At 38.0% G+C, this 13,869-nt stretch overlaps 1 protein-coding gene across 2 annotated transcripts in view; it reads left to right on the plus strand.

Annotated features, from left to right (window-relative positions):
* csmd3b (CUB and Sushi multiple domains 3b) overlaps positions 1 to 13,869 on the plus strand; it is a 403,942-nt gene that overhangs the window by 276,076 nt on the left and 113,997 nt on the right. For both annotated transcript variants that reach the window (XM_026157423.1, XM_026157424.1), the window contains 3 exons: positions 573 to 694; positions 9,602 to 9,705; positions 10,629 to 10,741. In XM_026157423.1, the coding sequence (XP_026013208.1) occupies positions 573 to 694; positions 9,602 to 9,705; positions 10,629 to 10,741 (339 nt within the window). The remainder of the gene's footprint in view (positions 1 to 572; positions 695 to 9,601; positions 9,706 to 10,628; positions 10,742 to 13,869) is intronic.

Consider the following 13,869-nt stretch of genomic DNA (forward strand, 5'->3'; position numbering starts at 1 on the left):
TTCTTTTTTTTAAGACGGACTGTAATTATAACACCTGTAGTAAAGCGAAGTTGTTGACTTTCAGCAAATTGCAGGTGAATGTATCTGTCACTCAATACTACAGTTCTAGCTAATCCTGTGGTATTTCACACCCAATAGCTTCCAATTAAGCACTGTTATCCAGAGAGATGTTGCTGGCAATATCAATACCATCTATGTGACCTTCTGTTCCTCTTTCTGTACCTGTCTGCACTTGACTCATTTCTTCTTTCCCCTTTCTGTTCTTCTCTTTCCTTTCTGTCACAGTACTTCTTCCTTGCATCTCTCAGCTGTGCTAAATCCACTTTAATTGTTCTCCTCTAAACTTGAGCTGTTACCCACAATTGTTACACTTTTGCTGCAGGCTGTATCCTAAATATGTCTGGCTAAACATCACCTAAATGGTTTAATTATAAAGCTAATTGTCACTCTTTTGTTGTGTGGTGACTCAACAGCCTACAATTACTGTTGCTAAAACCAATATTAATGCTTCGGTTGCTTTTAAAACAATGACATTATGTTTTATTTTGTTTTGCTTTGTTTTCTCTCCACAGTGAAGACTTGTGGCAGTAATCTTCAGGGGCCATCAGGAACCTTTTCATCTCCCAACTTCCCAATTCAATATGAGAACAATGCACAGTGTGTGTGGATAATTACTGCCTCAAATCCCAATAAGGTAAGTCTTCATTTTGATTCTATCGCTGTCAAATTCTCAAATTCAAATTTAGTGTGAAGAGAGATCAATTAATTCCAAAACACATATATCAAAGTGCATCACTGGTAATACACAAACTCACTTTAACCATAGAGACATATTGCCTGTACATGTAGTTATAGAACAAGTAATAAGTAAAATAGTTCCTACTTTCTAATTGTAGAGTTCATTATAAAGCAGTTTAAATCAGCAAGCACACTTGCAATACATTATTATTATGTGAAGAAGCAATACTTAGTATTGATGCTGTTTTTCTCTCTGCATACCCAAGCTAAAATTGGGGAAAACCCGTCAAGTTACAAAAGTGGAACTTGAAACCTCCAGGTTTGGTGTAATGGGGGCTTATGAAATGTTAAACAAGCAACAGCAGCACCAACACAGCCAGGAGTGATAAGTGCATGTGAGCTGAAATTCTGCCTTACTGTAAAGAATTAGCGCTATGCAGAAGTATGTGGAGTATTGCAGCCTAGCAGCACAGCCCAAGTTTCCTTCCTGAACCAGCTTGAAGGTTTCGCTCCATTTGAATTTCATGCATTCGCTTTAATTTTAATTGATATAAATCAGCAGTTCTTACAAGCATTTACAAAGTTGGTTAAGAAGCATTTTTGCATAATTGAAATGGGTTGATAATAATTCACATAGGAGGTGTTGTAAATTATATGCCAGTCAAAGCATGTCCGCATTTGATTCTGTGTGATTGGTTAATCCCGCAAAGGGGCAGACGATAGGTTGGAGGTTAGATGGATATCTGCCATTGGCCGCTTTATGTCCCACGAGAAATCTGATTGGTATTCAGACACGCACCCTTATTCGACTCGGGGCTCTGTTGTGACCACTCTGTCGTCAATGGCAACACCTGCGTCAGCACAATAGGGACGAACAAACACATACAAGCGTGTGCACACACACACTTACATATATAACTGCTCAAACACACACTGCATATTGTTTTTGAGACGGACACACACACACACACACACGCAGTCACTTTGTTGGTGCTCAGAACCTTTCTGTCTCTCTCTCTCCCCCCTGCTCTCACACACAGTGCTCTCTGTCACTGCCCAAGGCCTCTGGTTTATGGTCTAAAGCAATACATTCTCTGTTGAAGGCTATACTGTGTAGGTGACAGTTGAAGGCTACAACACTAAGGCCATTTGGACCCTTTGTGTTTCAGGTGTGTGTGTGTAAATGTGCGACACATGTTAGAGGGGTGAAAATTACTGTATATCTATTGTCTGATAAATGATAATGGATATTGCCAAACACATAAACCTAAATGAAGACGAGATGAAGCAGAAAAACATTTTGTAGCCCTTTATCTCAAAGGACTTCACAGGCCGTGCCTCGTAATGTATTGTAGTGTTCCACGCCACATCACGTACAAGCCATGCACCATCCTAAACATGTATGACGTCTTTTATCCCACTACATCATATCTGCTATATGCCATACTGAATCACAGACCACACAGAACCACAAGGTACACATGTTTTTTTTATGACACTACATCACACCAGAGGTCTTCAGGGGATTATATATTTATACAGTACGTGCCATGAAGAGACAGACATCCATTCAGAACAAACCCAATGTTTGTTTGTGCATCGAGACGTATACCACACAGACCACATTCCTGGTAAAAAAAAAAGTTTTCCTTTTGCCCCAAGGAATATTAAATATTATAGGTAAATACTGTATAACAATACTGCATAGCAGAGCAATTTAAATGATTCTAAAGCTGAAGAGCCTTCAGATCATAGTACACACTGCTGGTATCTCATCCCAAAAACAACTTTAAAACATGAACTGAGCCTGAAATTGACTTCCTCATATTGCAGTCTACCAGTTATCCATAGTTTTTGAAATCTAAGGTTATATTTCTTTATATATATATATTTCTTTATACAACCACAGGTCCTACCTGTCTTTGAATTTGTCTAATACAGTACATACAGTAGAGACTTGTTAGGTCCAGATAGCAAAGTCAGAGAGAAAGAAATCGGCCTGGCAAAGACTGACAAATCCTTGTCTGCCCACAACTCTTCTCTCACCTTCATTTATTTTTCATCTGCCTTGGTGAATTGTGTGGACATGTAAAGCTAATAGGATTCAAATTATTAATATGAAAAAAAACTCTCGGTTGTGGATTAATATCTTGTCAAACTTTTTTTAATGCTATCAGATAACTGTCATTGCTTTTCATTGTCACCGCTCTGAAGTATGTTTTGAAAATAAAAACAAAAATAATAGCATCGGTTAATCCGGTAGATCAATTTCAAAGGCATTTAGAATTTTTTAAAAAATACAACAAGGTCTAGAAGATTTGTTTTGCCAAATAAAAGCAGGCTTCAATTTAAGGGTTCTTACAAAATTAGACATTGCCCCCTATTTTCAGAGGCTCAAAATTAATTGGAGAAACTAGCAAAATTTAAAATATAAGGATTATTTTAATACTTGGATTAAAATCATTGCTAGTCAGTGGCTGTGTGAAGCCTACAGCCCATGAACTTCACCAAATGTGATGTTTCCTCCTCTAAGATGCTCTTCTAGACCTTTACTGCAGCAATCTTCCACTGCTGCTTATGGTTTATGGGGCCTGTGGGTCTCTCTGCCTTCAGTTTTGTATTTAAGAACCGAAAAGCATGCTTTATCGGGTTGAGATCAGCCCAAGAGCTTCTTCCTTGAAAGCTCTTGAGTCAGTACTGTGGAACGCTGTCTGGACCGTTCAGCAGATATTGGCTGAATCAGAGTAGAGAGTGTAGCATGTATCATTAGCAGCTATGCAAGCCCATACTATAATGTAGCCTCCACCATGTTTGACATGTATTGTTGTGTGGTTTCTGTTATTAGCGTTTTCATTCCTTCTCCACCATTTTTTTCTTTTTATAATCATAGATGCAGTTTACAGAGTGATCTTGGTTTCACATGTCTAAAGTTGTTTTTGGGGGGAGGTGGTTTCAGCCCAGGACAGGCTTAGAGAATTCTACAGTCATTGACTTTAGTTGCCTTCTGTGGTCTTTCAGGGATTTGAATGTTGCTGAATGGGCAGGTGCACTTCTTCTTTGTAGAAATGAACTAGACTGTTAATTTGGCCACTTCTTACATTTTTTTCCTTTGTCTCTGATGGGTTTGTTTGGCCCCAAATCTTTTTGGAGCTCGTTCGAAGACTTCCAGTGTAAAGCTACAGATACAAGTTCAACTTCAGATCTTTTACCTGCTTAATTTGTCATGGAATAATAATAATTATTATTATTATATCATTTGGCCATTAAAGCTGAAAGTCTCTGCTTCAATCACATCTTGACTATTGGATTTAGATATTATAATATAATGTTTTGGTATTTCACAAAAAAAGGGTGTATACTGTATCTCACTGTCAAGAAAGTTGGTAATAATTTACTTTAAACATTATGTTAAAAAATACAATAAGTAAAACACACTACCACAGTGCACAGGATATTGATCTGCAATTACTGCAGTCACTTTCTCTAGTTAAGGCTGCACTCACAGTTGGTGTTGAGCACATTTCAGTTAGTGTTTATAAGTTCCCGTTGGTTTAGGAATTCACATTCTGCATGCTTCAGATGTTTAGTGACAACAGGAAATTGCAGATCCAGAGAAGCATCTCGTTGAGTAAAAGGTAATTTACCAGTCCAAAAGCAGGCTTACATATGTTGGGCAGGTGGCAGAGGCAAGTACACAGTTGGGAACTGGCAGGTAAACAACAGGTAATGGGCAAAAATGACTGTGACAGAATGGGAGCAGTGATGATCTGGTGTACTGGCAGTAAAAATCTGTTCTCAATTAGGGAGCTGATGTGGCAACGAGGGGCAACTTAGCAAACAGGACAGTAGTAGGTTGATCTCAGTATGAGGGAAGGCAACAAAAGAACCCCAAACTCCTTAAAAGAGAGGCAGTCTGAGAATCACAAGAGCAAGAGGGTGTAGCCTGCATAACACGTTCCAAACAAGGGAATAGTCCTGTCTCTACAGCAAGAAGATCTCTTTTTTTTTTATTACTTCTATACATCTCTGCCTGTTTCAACTTGTACTCTTTCTCTCATTCATCCTGCCTCTTCCTTCTCTTTGTCTCTTTTTTACACTGCCCACTCTCCTCCTCCTTGACTCCCAGAGGCACTGTCCTCAGAATTACCCAGATTCTTCATTAAAGAGCTCAAGCTGAAACCATCAAATTACTACTGAGAAAGAGAGAATACAGCGAGTGAGGAGAGCACTTGAGGGGAAAAATCTGTTTTTCACTGTTTCCCTCCTATCTCTTTCTCCATTGCGCAAATTCACACAGATTCTCACAGAGGTGCCTTCTCATACTCTGAAGGTAAAGAGACATAGTTTCCAAAGCTCTCCCACTCTTCTTCTCTCCCGATCTTTGCAAGCCCCATTCCCTCCATCCTTCTCTGCCTATACACCACCCTCTCTCTCTCAGGTTAAGTGTTAATGGGGTTCTATAGCTCTCTGATGTTATTGCTTCATTTAGTTTTGGCAGAATGAGCCTTTAGAGCCAATTCATTCTCTCCTGTTCTCATTTAACCTTGGGGATGGTAGGACAGCATGCCCATTACTAGACTTCACTTCACTTCTTCTCTTCTCTTCTCTTCTCTTCTCTTCTCTTCTCTTCTCCTTTTCTGTATTTTCTCCATCATTTGGTTTCTCCTTCTCCTTGAATTTCCATGTTCTGCGATATGAGCAAATCAAAACACTTCTTTCTTACTATCGTTTGGTCATGATACAGGAGATTGGATAAAAGTCTTTACATACTGTAGGTGCTTAGCTATCTTTTAGTCTTTTCATGACAGCTGGACACACACCTAAAACAGTAGCCTTTTACATTATAAAGTGTGTGCTAGGTTTCTGTGGCCCGATTCACATTTGCATGCACAGTCTAATGCATAACACATGGATACAAGATGACTACTGCAGCGCTGCGATGATGAATATTTAGTTAGCACCCCTATGATAAACACAAAGGTATTGCATGCAAGGGCATTCAATTCAAAGACAGGAAGGAATTGTTTTAGGTAGATTTTCCATTAATACTGTAGGCATTAAATTCAGAAATGCCCTGCAGGCTTAAGAAAAAATCAGACATACACTGAAGCTAGTAGGCAAAGAGAAAAAGAAAACACTCCACTGGTTTTCTGTCATTAAAGAAATGGTATGCTTCTGCATCTTCCTGACGGGATGAACAGCATAGCACTTTTAAGGGCTCAGGTTAAAAATGTTAAACATTTATCATAGGAGAACAGTGATTCTAATGCTTTCTATAGTTCAGTAGTTGCATAGCAACAGTAAGGGGCAGGCACAGCCTTTCCCACTAGTTCCTGTTCAGAGTTGGTATCTGGAAAGGATGCACCTGGCAGTCCAAGCTGAAAAAAGTATAAGTAAGGGGCAAAACACTGAGTAGTCTCGGACTTTAACCATCAGTCTTCATCAGCTGCATCCCAGGTCTCATCACAATGGCACGATTTATACTGGAGAAGCACATTCAAGGGGAGCGTGTTGATCGGGGTTTATGGTAATGCTGTCACAGACAATCTTTTATCCCCCAGCCCTGTCAATGCCCGCTTTACATCACCGGCTGTGTCACTCACCAGGTGTTTCACATATTCCTAGTGTAACTATATCTTCAAAGTATCTTAAGATCTTTTATGGTATAAGTAGGGAGGAGCTTCGCTCACCTCATTGTCTCCACGACAACCAAAGGAAGTGCTTTATCAAGCAGAAATCCAATTCTGTCGCCTCATTGGCTAGAGGCCATAGACGGATAGAAGGAAGACATGCAGCAGCCAATTAGAGAGAGATAGAGAGGGTGGTAGAGAGAGAGAGAAAGAGAAAAGCGGGAGAGATAGCTAGTGAAAAGAGATCGACAGAGAGATGGATGTTTGCATGAACACCAACCAATTAGAAGAGAGGGGAAATATGTGGAGTTTTCAGCTTCATCTATCATAAACACAAACTGAGCACACTAAATGTAAAAAGGAACACACACATAAACACTGACCCTCACATTCCCACTAATGAGGTTCCAGTCGAAGCCGACTTCAGTGCAGCATTCATAGATGCATAAACGTAAGTGCATGCATGGATTCAGTGCAATGTGCTTATGGCTTAGCTGTGTTTAATGCTGTGTGAACTGTGCTGATGTGTCATTAGGACATTCTGTAAAGGACATATACAACAAGACAGAACAACTCTAATGGAATACTCCTTATAGAGTCCATTTCAGAATGAGGTATTTTCAGAAGCAAAGCTTTGTTACCTACAGCAAACTAAGCAAAAGGCATCATTTCTAGTGTTTCTGCATATCGATGCCCTTGTTGTCCTCAGCCTTCAAACTTTTTGTATCTGCTTGTTGGCCCGATTCATAGTTATTTCACCTACTTGGGATAGAAGGATTGTTTAAACCCACTCACTATACCAATTATTTGGTAGTATAGTCTCATCATTCACTTTTTTTGACTGTAAGCACTATAAAAATTGGAGGCACACACACACAGAAATATAGCGTGAAAGACAATACAGTAATGACTGCTCCCAGCTTACTTCATGAGCTATCAATCTGTGAATGTTGTGTGTGGAGCACTGCAACCACGATTTCATTTTCACTTCTTTCTGGCATGCACTGAACAAGTGAAACCCACTCACTTTGAATTCTCTATGCACATTTGGATGTGTTTCTTTGCTGTGCCTAGTAAGTTTCAAGATTTTTCCTTTTTATCCCAAACCTGCTGTGGAAAGCTTTTGGTAATCTCTGATCATTTAACTCAAAATATATCTATGAAGCGCTTCCATTATTTTTCCACCATTTGCATTTGATAGACCCGTACTTGTTGCTGTCAAATTAATCGTCTCCAGTGCCCATCCTCTATACTTTCAACACTGCACTAGAATGGCATCCACACGTTATTGCAGGTGCAAAGGAAAAAGGAAATAAAAAACCTTTTTCCATAAAGTTTGTAAGCTCTTGAACAGTGTTTCACTTATGGAAAGTCATTCAGCTATGTCAGCAACCATTTGCGATGTTAAAAGTGCACAACGTGACTTTTAAGTATTGTGATCATCATGATTATCCTTGTAAAAGCACGATCTGATGTTGTCTTTCTATAAAATCTGTAAAAACAGTCATATAAATGCGGCTGTTACTTCTCAGATTTGCTGCTGTGCTGAGAACCTGCTTTGAGTTCATGAGAATACAGCAATAAGTGTGTGTGAATATGGCAACTGTGTAATCAGAGCAATAGATACAGTAATCTCCACAAAGCCTGTGCCTGTCTGTTTCCGTGTGTCTGTGTGCATGCTTTCCAGAGAGATTTTAACAGGTTTGTAGGTAATGCTTTAATCCAATCTGCTGCCTCACATACTGATAAGACTGAGTCAGCACCTTGAGCAGTGGGCAGATTGTTGCTTCATCTTTGTATACACTCTTGTTTATTCCATTTCCGGTGAAATCGGGTGATGGTGCTGTTACGCTTTCCCAGTTTTTTTGGTATATTTGGGTATGTCTACATTAGTTGTTGTCAGTCAAAAGATAACTTTACTTGCTTGTGGCAGAAGAGGTAAAGCAAGTATTAAATGGCAAAAAAATGAACCCCATAAACTAAAACAAATCAGGTGACACTAAAGGAATAGCCACTGTTTATGCTCTCTCCCTTTTCATAAATTCATAGGCTAAAGTTGCATAAAAAATGAACTGTATCCATTCAGCATGCACAGTAGTGGTGTCATGTTTCTGGTGCTTAAATTGTGTAGTGAAGGGAAAAAGAGAACTGTATTGACGTCTTAGCTAAACGTAATAAATATACAGAGTTGTTGAGCGTGCCAATATGCATGCAAATATGCTTAGTGCTAATATACCAGCATACAGGAAAATAAGATCTGTGTGATGCATTTGGTTGCCTTTGAAGTGCTCCAGCAGAATATTCATTCTGGAAATCTGGAAATTCCTCATAAGGAGAGAAGAAGAGCAGGGCGGAGGCAGACTGAGGTTTCAGTCTTCCCCTGAGGGTCAAGTCAGAATTTTAGTTTGAAATATTCCACCACTGTACTTTGCTAGCATCAAAGATGTGCTCATTATTACCCCCATTTCCTCTCTTCCTCTGTCCTCTCCTCTTCCATCTGCCTCCATCTTCTTCATTCTCTCTATCAACCCTCCTCCCATTCTCTCTTCTCTTTTGCCAAATGTGCTTCTCTCTGGTCTTAGATGAAACAGAAAGTGTTGGTTTAATAATTCCCGATCAGAGTTTTGAGCTGTGTGCTGCTACTCACTGCTTCAAGTGTACAGCAGAGGTGTTACTTGCAGTCTTCCCTCCTCATTGTGCGATACTGAATGAAATCATGCCTCATTGTGTGATGCATGAATGAATTCTAATGATTCATGTACAGTATGCTCAGGTATAACTCAGAGACTGAGATGACTTTAATGTCATCACAGGTAAAAGTCTTAACATGACAAGATACAATATGTAACCTTTTGCAACATGATTGAGCTCACGCTAGTTTTAGGACTACAAGAGTGTAGATTACATTTTTTAATGCAATTATAACCAGATCAAGATCAAATCCACCATTTTCAAAATGATTGTGGAATTTTTTGAGCCAAAGGTTTTTCTGGTATAAAACTGAAATTTTAGGAAACACAGCTCAGTGCGATGACCTCCAAACTGGAATCAATAACCACGTTCCTTACTGGGTGCTGAGATTTCTGAACTTTGCTTCTTTTTCTTCTTCTTATTGTTGATTGAGTAGCCCTGATTTTAAAAAATAAAGTTATATATTACTGCTTGACTTGTGTTGGAATAATAACTCACATGAATGTGAATATGCTTGTTTTTTTCATGCATGTCAACTTTAGGTCATCCAGATCAACTTTGAAGAGTTTGACTTAGAGATTGCCTATGATACGCTAACTATTGGAGATGGAGGGGAGGTAGGAGATCCTACGACTATTCTACAGGTGTAAGTATTATACTATAAACTGACATACTTTTGCACTTGCTTTCGACATATCCAGAGATCAGTGTATATTACAGTACTTTTTTGTAATTTTAAGTGAACAGTGGTCGTCCAGGCTTTCTGAAGCTATCCCTGAAGAAATTACATGAAAGCTTGGCTAAGACAGTTCAGGCTTTGCTGAGCAATAAAGTTGCTCATGCCAAATATTTGCTTTCTGTTTGTACCTTGTGTACTGCATTCCCATGTATGTTTGCACATGTTTCAATAAATCACTGCACCTAGTTCCCATTTTACTAGCTAAAGATAAAACATCTTTGAAATCTTTCTACAATATATCTATATTATAAGTAAATGTCACTGATATGTAGCGATACAGAGACCAGCTGTGCAGATAAGCAGCAGTGCTCTATGAGAATAATCAATGAGAAAGGTACTTTTTGTCTTTTGCTTTGTCATTTTTTATTCTGGGCTTGATGCAAAGCGTCAGCGTCCACCTAACTCAGAAAGGTCTATCTCTTTGGCATAAAATAATTTGATTATATAACAGAAATCAGCATTATCTACCACTGTTCTTGAATTTGTAAAATGTAGTGCCCACAAAGACAACAGTGCCAGACCTTTTACAAAGTGGGTGATTATGGTTCACTTTGTAGATGGTCACTGTTAGCTTTTGATTATAAACAGGACTGGCACTCTGAAAAAAGGTTGCATAGCATCAGAGTACTCAAAGCAATTTGCCATACTCAGGCAGGATTCTGCAAAACCAAAGCAAAGCACTGAGCTCCAGTGCAGTATGTTCCAGCAATTTGTTCAGAGAATCACTTGAGAATTTGATTATAGCTATGATTGCAATGATGAAAATGATACTTTTTTATAGTAGTAATTATGGTGACAGTGATTTAATAGCAGTGCGTTTTGTGCTCCAGCCTATCAGGTAGCTTTGTTCCTGACCTGATAGTCAGCATGACTCACCAGATGTGGCTCCACCTACAGTCAGATGAGAGTGTCGGCTCTATCGGCTTTAAAATCAACTATAAAGGTAAGTAATGAGCATGTGTTTGTTTTTGTAGGAGAGAAAAAGAGAAGGAAATTGTGTGAATTAGATGCCTTTAAATAACTTGTGAAGACATTTTCAAACTTGTCAGACTATGTGTTTGTATACCAAGGATGAGATGGCAAAAAAACCCTCAGTTTTTACCGATTTATTTTATATTGGTAATGTTGAGCACACCTGCTCCACATCAAACAGTAAAACACAGGGTGGCACCCTCTTTAATCACATGTTGTTGGTCACATTAAAAAAATATGAAGATGATATCAAGTTGATAAACTAGTAACCATTATAAATCTGTGGGTTGTACATTTTGCCCTGGCATTGCTCTTTTTATGGCTCAATAGCATTTTGCATTGGATATGTTGCATGTAACACAGTGTGACTTTGCAAGTAATTTTGATATCTCATCACTTGCATCGACTCTATTACTGTTAGATTACCTGTCTATATCTGTCTGATTCTACTTATTTGATATACACATCTAATGTACTTGGATTTTGTTCTTATAGGTTTCCACTTAATTTTAAATGCATTTTAATTTTGCTTTTCTAGGCACTAACTAACGGTTCTTATGTGTCTTATGTGTTCAATCTTGACTTGTATGACTGAACAAAGGAATAACAGTTTATTTTGCAATTGAAATTTAAATTCATTGGCAATAAATCCTAGAATTTCTCACTCATTCAGTACACCCAGGGGTTTTACTGCTCAGCAGCTTGTGTTTTGATAAGCTAACAAATACCTAATGAGGGGATCTTAAATCAGTCGACAGACGACTTGTGTATTTGTGGATGGCTTCAAAAGTAGTCTGAGTGCGTCTTAGCTCTCAACATTATCATCCAAGTTTTGAGGGTATTATAGTCTGAGGATGATCCTGATGCTTCAAACATCCCGGGATGATATCAGGTTAGATTTCTGTGGGAGTTTTGTCTTCATTTTTCACTACGCTGTGCAGTGGAAATTTTATTTCTGTCAAAATTCCAAAAAAGTTGAAAAGTTTGGCTTCTTGAGATGTCTCATTGTTAATCCCTTTAAGCGATGACTTATCTTGATCAAACAGAACATCTTTGTAGATGCATTGGTCTGCTTTAAAAATAAATGCTTGTCTAGCAACGCATGACCTTCTTCTTAATATCAGTTAGGAACAAAGTGTTTTTCTGTTCTGTCGAATCAGCTCCTGCCAAACTAAAAATATTAACCTTTCCAAAGTTTCCTGTGTGATGGATGTAGTTTTCATTTGATCACAGTACATGAAACATAGAGAGGGGAGCTTTGCTGCAGAAATGAACTTTGTGTACCTCATTTAGGTGTCATCATCTGCGGATTTATTGTCATAATGAGGTCACAGTGCTGAGTCTGGTAATGCAGCAAGTTCCAAAAGGGGTGTGACAATGACACTTGTTTTGATATATCTCTGCCCTTTATGCTCCTTGAGTTTCATTGTGAAGTTCAAATGATATACTGAAAACACAGTGATTAAAAAGACATAACATCAAAATGATTAAAATAGAAAATAATGAAATACTGCAGATCTGTCTTTCTTAAAGTAACTCTGCAAATAACAAATGTATTGGTGGCAATTTTTTAAGCAAATAATACAATGCGCAGGTAATATTAAAAAGTTTAAAAACGAACTTGAAATCATATCACCTTTATGAAGGACATAAGGTTCCTGTCTCAATGATAATTGTGCATATGCCCATTAATTTCTCCTGAGTGATTTCACCATAGAGATCAATAGAAAAGCTAATGGAGAGAGCCACCATCTAAATGCACCCATGCTTATAATATTGCTTCATTGCATTGGCATGAGAGCTGGATTTTCTTTCTTAATCTGTACCCAGTAGTACACAGCAAGATTATTCTGCACAATACGTGGAAGACCAATGCAGTGTTGTTAGAGCGTATTCACTGTCAAAAGCCATGCATTTGTATTTTGATGTTATCAGGTTTTGTTATTTTGTGTCACAATGACCTTATCACAGCTATGTTGGCTTTTATGTTCTTTGAAAAGCAATAAGAGACTGTATGCGCTGTGGGGACCATACCACCCGGTGTAAGGTTTATGACACTGCTACTCCAATTAAAATTCCTCATAATTATCAAAATCATTTTTATGTTTCTGTATTGGCTAATTCACCAGTGTGCACAAGCTCTTTAATCAAGGTAGTATTTTTAATGCTAAAATATAATTAATGCTGTTATCCATCAAGTTTAAAATTTACTGTTTTATTAAAAAGCTGAAAAAAAAAGAAAAATGAAGCTCGTTATTATTTTTTTGATTGAGATGCCAAATTACAGTTATTTACTTGCAGTCCTTAACACAAAAATTGGTTTTAGTGGTTGAGTGTTATGCTTGATTAATTTCGGACTTCTCATTGAAGTCCAGTGTGTGAGCTCAAATTTGGGTAAAACACAAATTCAGTTTGTTATTTGCCTAATAAATGATATAATTTTTAGTTTGAAGGATTTTTCTTTAAATATTTGAGGGTTTTTTTCTTTTTTTCTTTTTTTTGGGGGGGGGGTGTCTTTGTTAAACTATGTTAGCTATTTAGTCACTTTGTTTGCTTACCAGGGAGTGATGCCAAGTTTACTTTTTATAGTTCAGCTTAAAAAAATAGCATAAATGTACAATTTAAGGAATCCTCAGCATATTATGTAAGAAAGGACTGCTTGCTGCTCAACATCTACTGTACTGTTATTAGACTTTTAAGTGTGCCCCCTTTAATTACATCTACATCATACTTATGTAAATGTGTTTGACATTCTTAGATTGTCAAAACCTACAAAAAAGTACTTTAAATATTACTTTTTTTTCTTTTTCTTTTTGCTCAAACCCCCAAACCATGAAAAGCGCCAATTCTCAGTACAAGATAAATGTGTTTGTCTCAGAGTGCCGGCTCCATCACCCACAAGATTTAATATAAAGGTGGGTACTTGCCTGAGATGTAAAAAAAAAAGAAAAAAAAAGGGGCACACTGTGTGTGTGTTTGTAGAGTACATAGACATATCCCGTAGACCTTGGCTATGAAATATAAACATTATCAGTAACTCCAGCCTTTCTGTAAAGCCACACTAACAATGCGTGTATGTGGGTTTCTGTTAGTGTGTGT

The sequence above is a fragment of the Astatotilapia calliptera genome, chromosome 22 (assembly GCF_900246225.1).
Source record: "Astatotilapia calliptera chromosome 22, fAstCal1.2, whole genome shotgun sequence".
Taxonomy (NCBI): Eukaryota; Metazoa; Chordata; class Actinopteri; order Cichliformes; family Cichlidae; genus Astatotilapia; species Astatotilapia calliptera.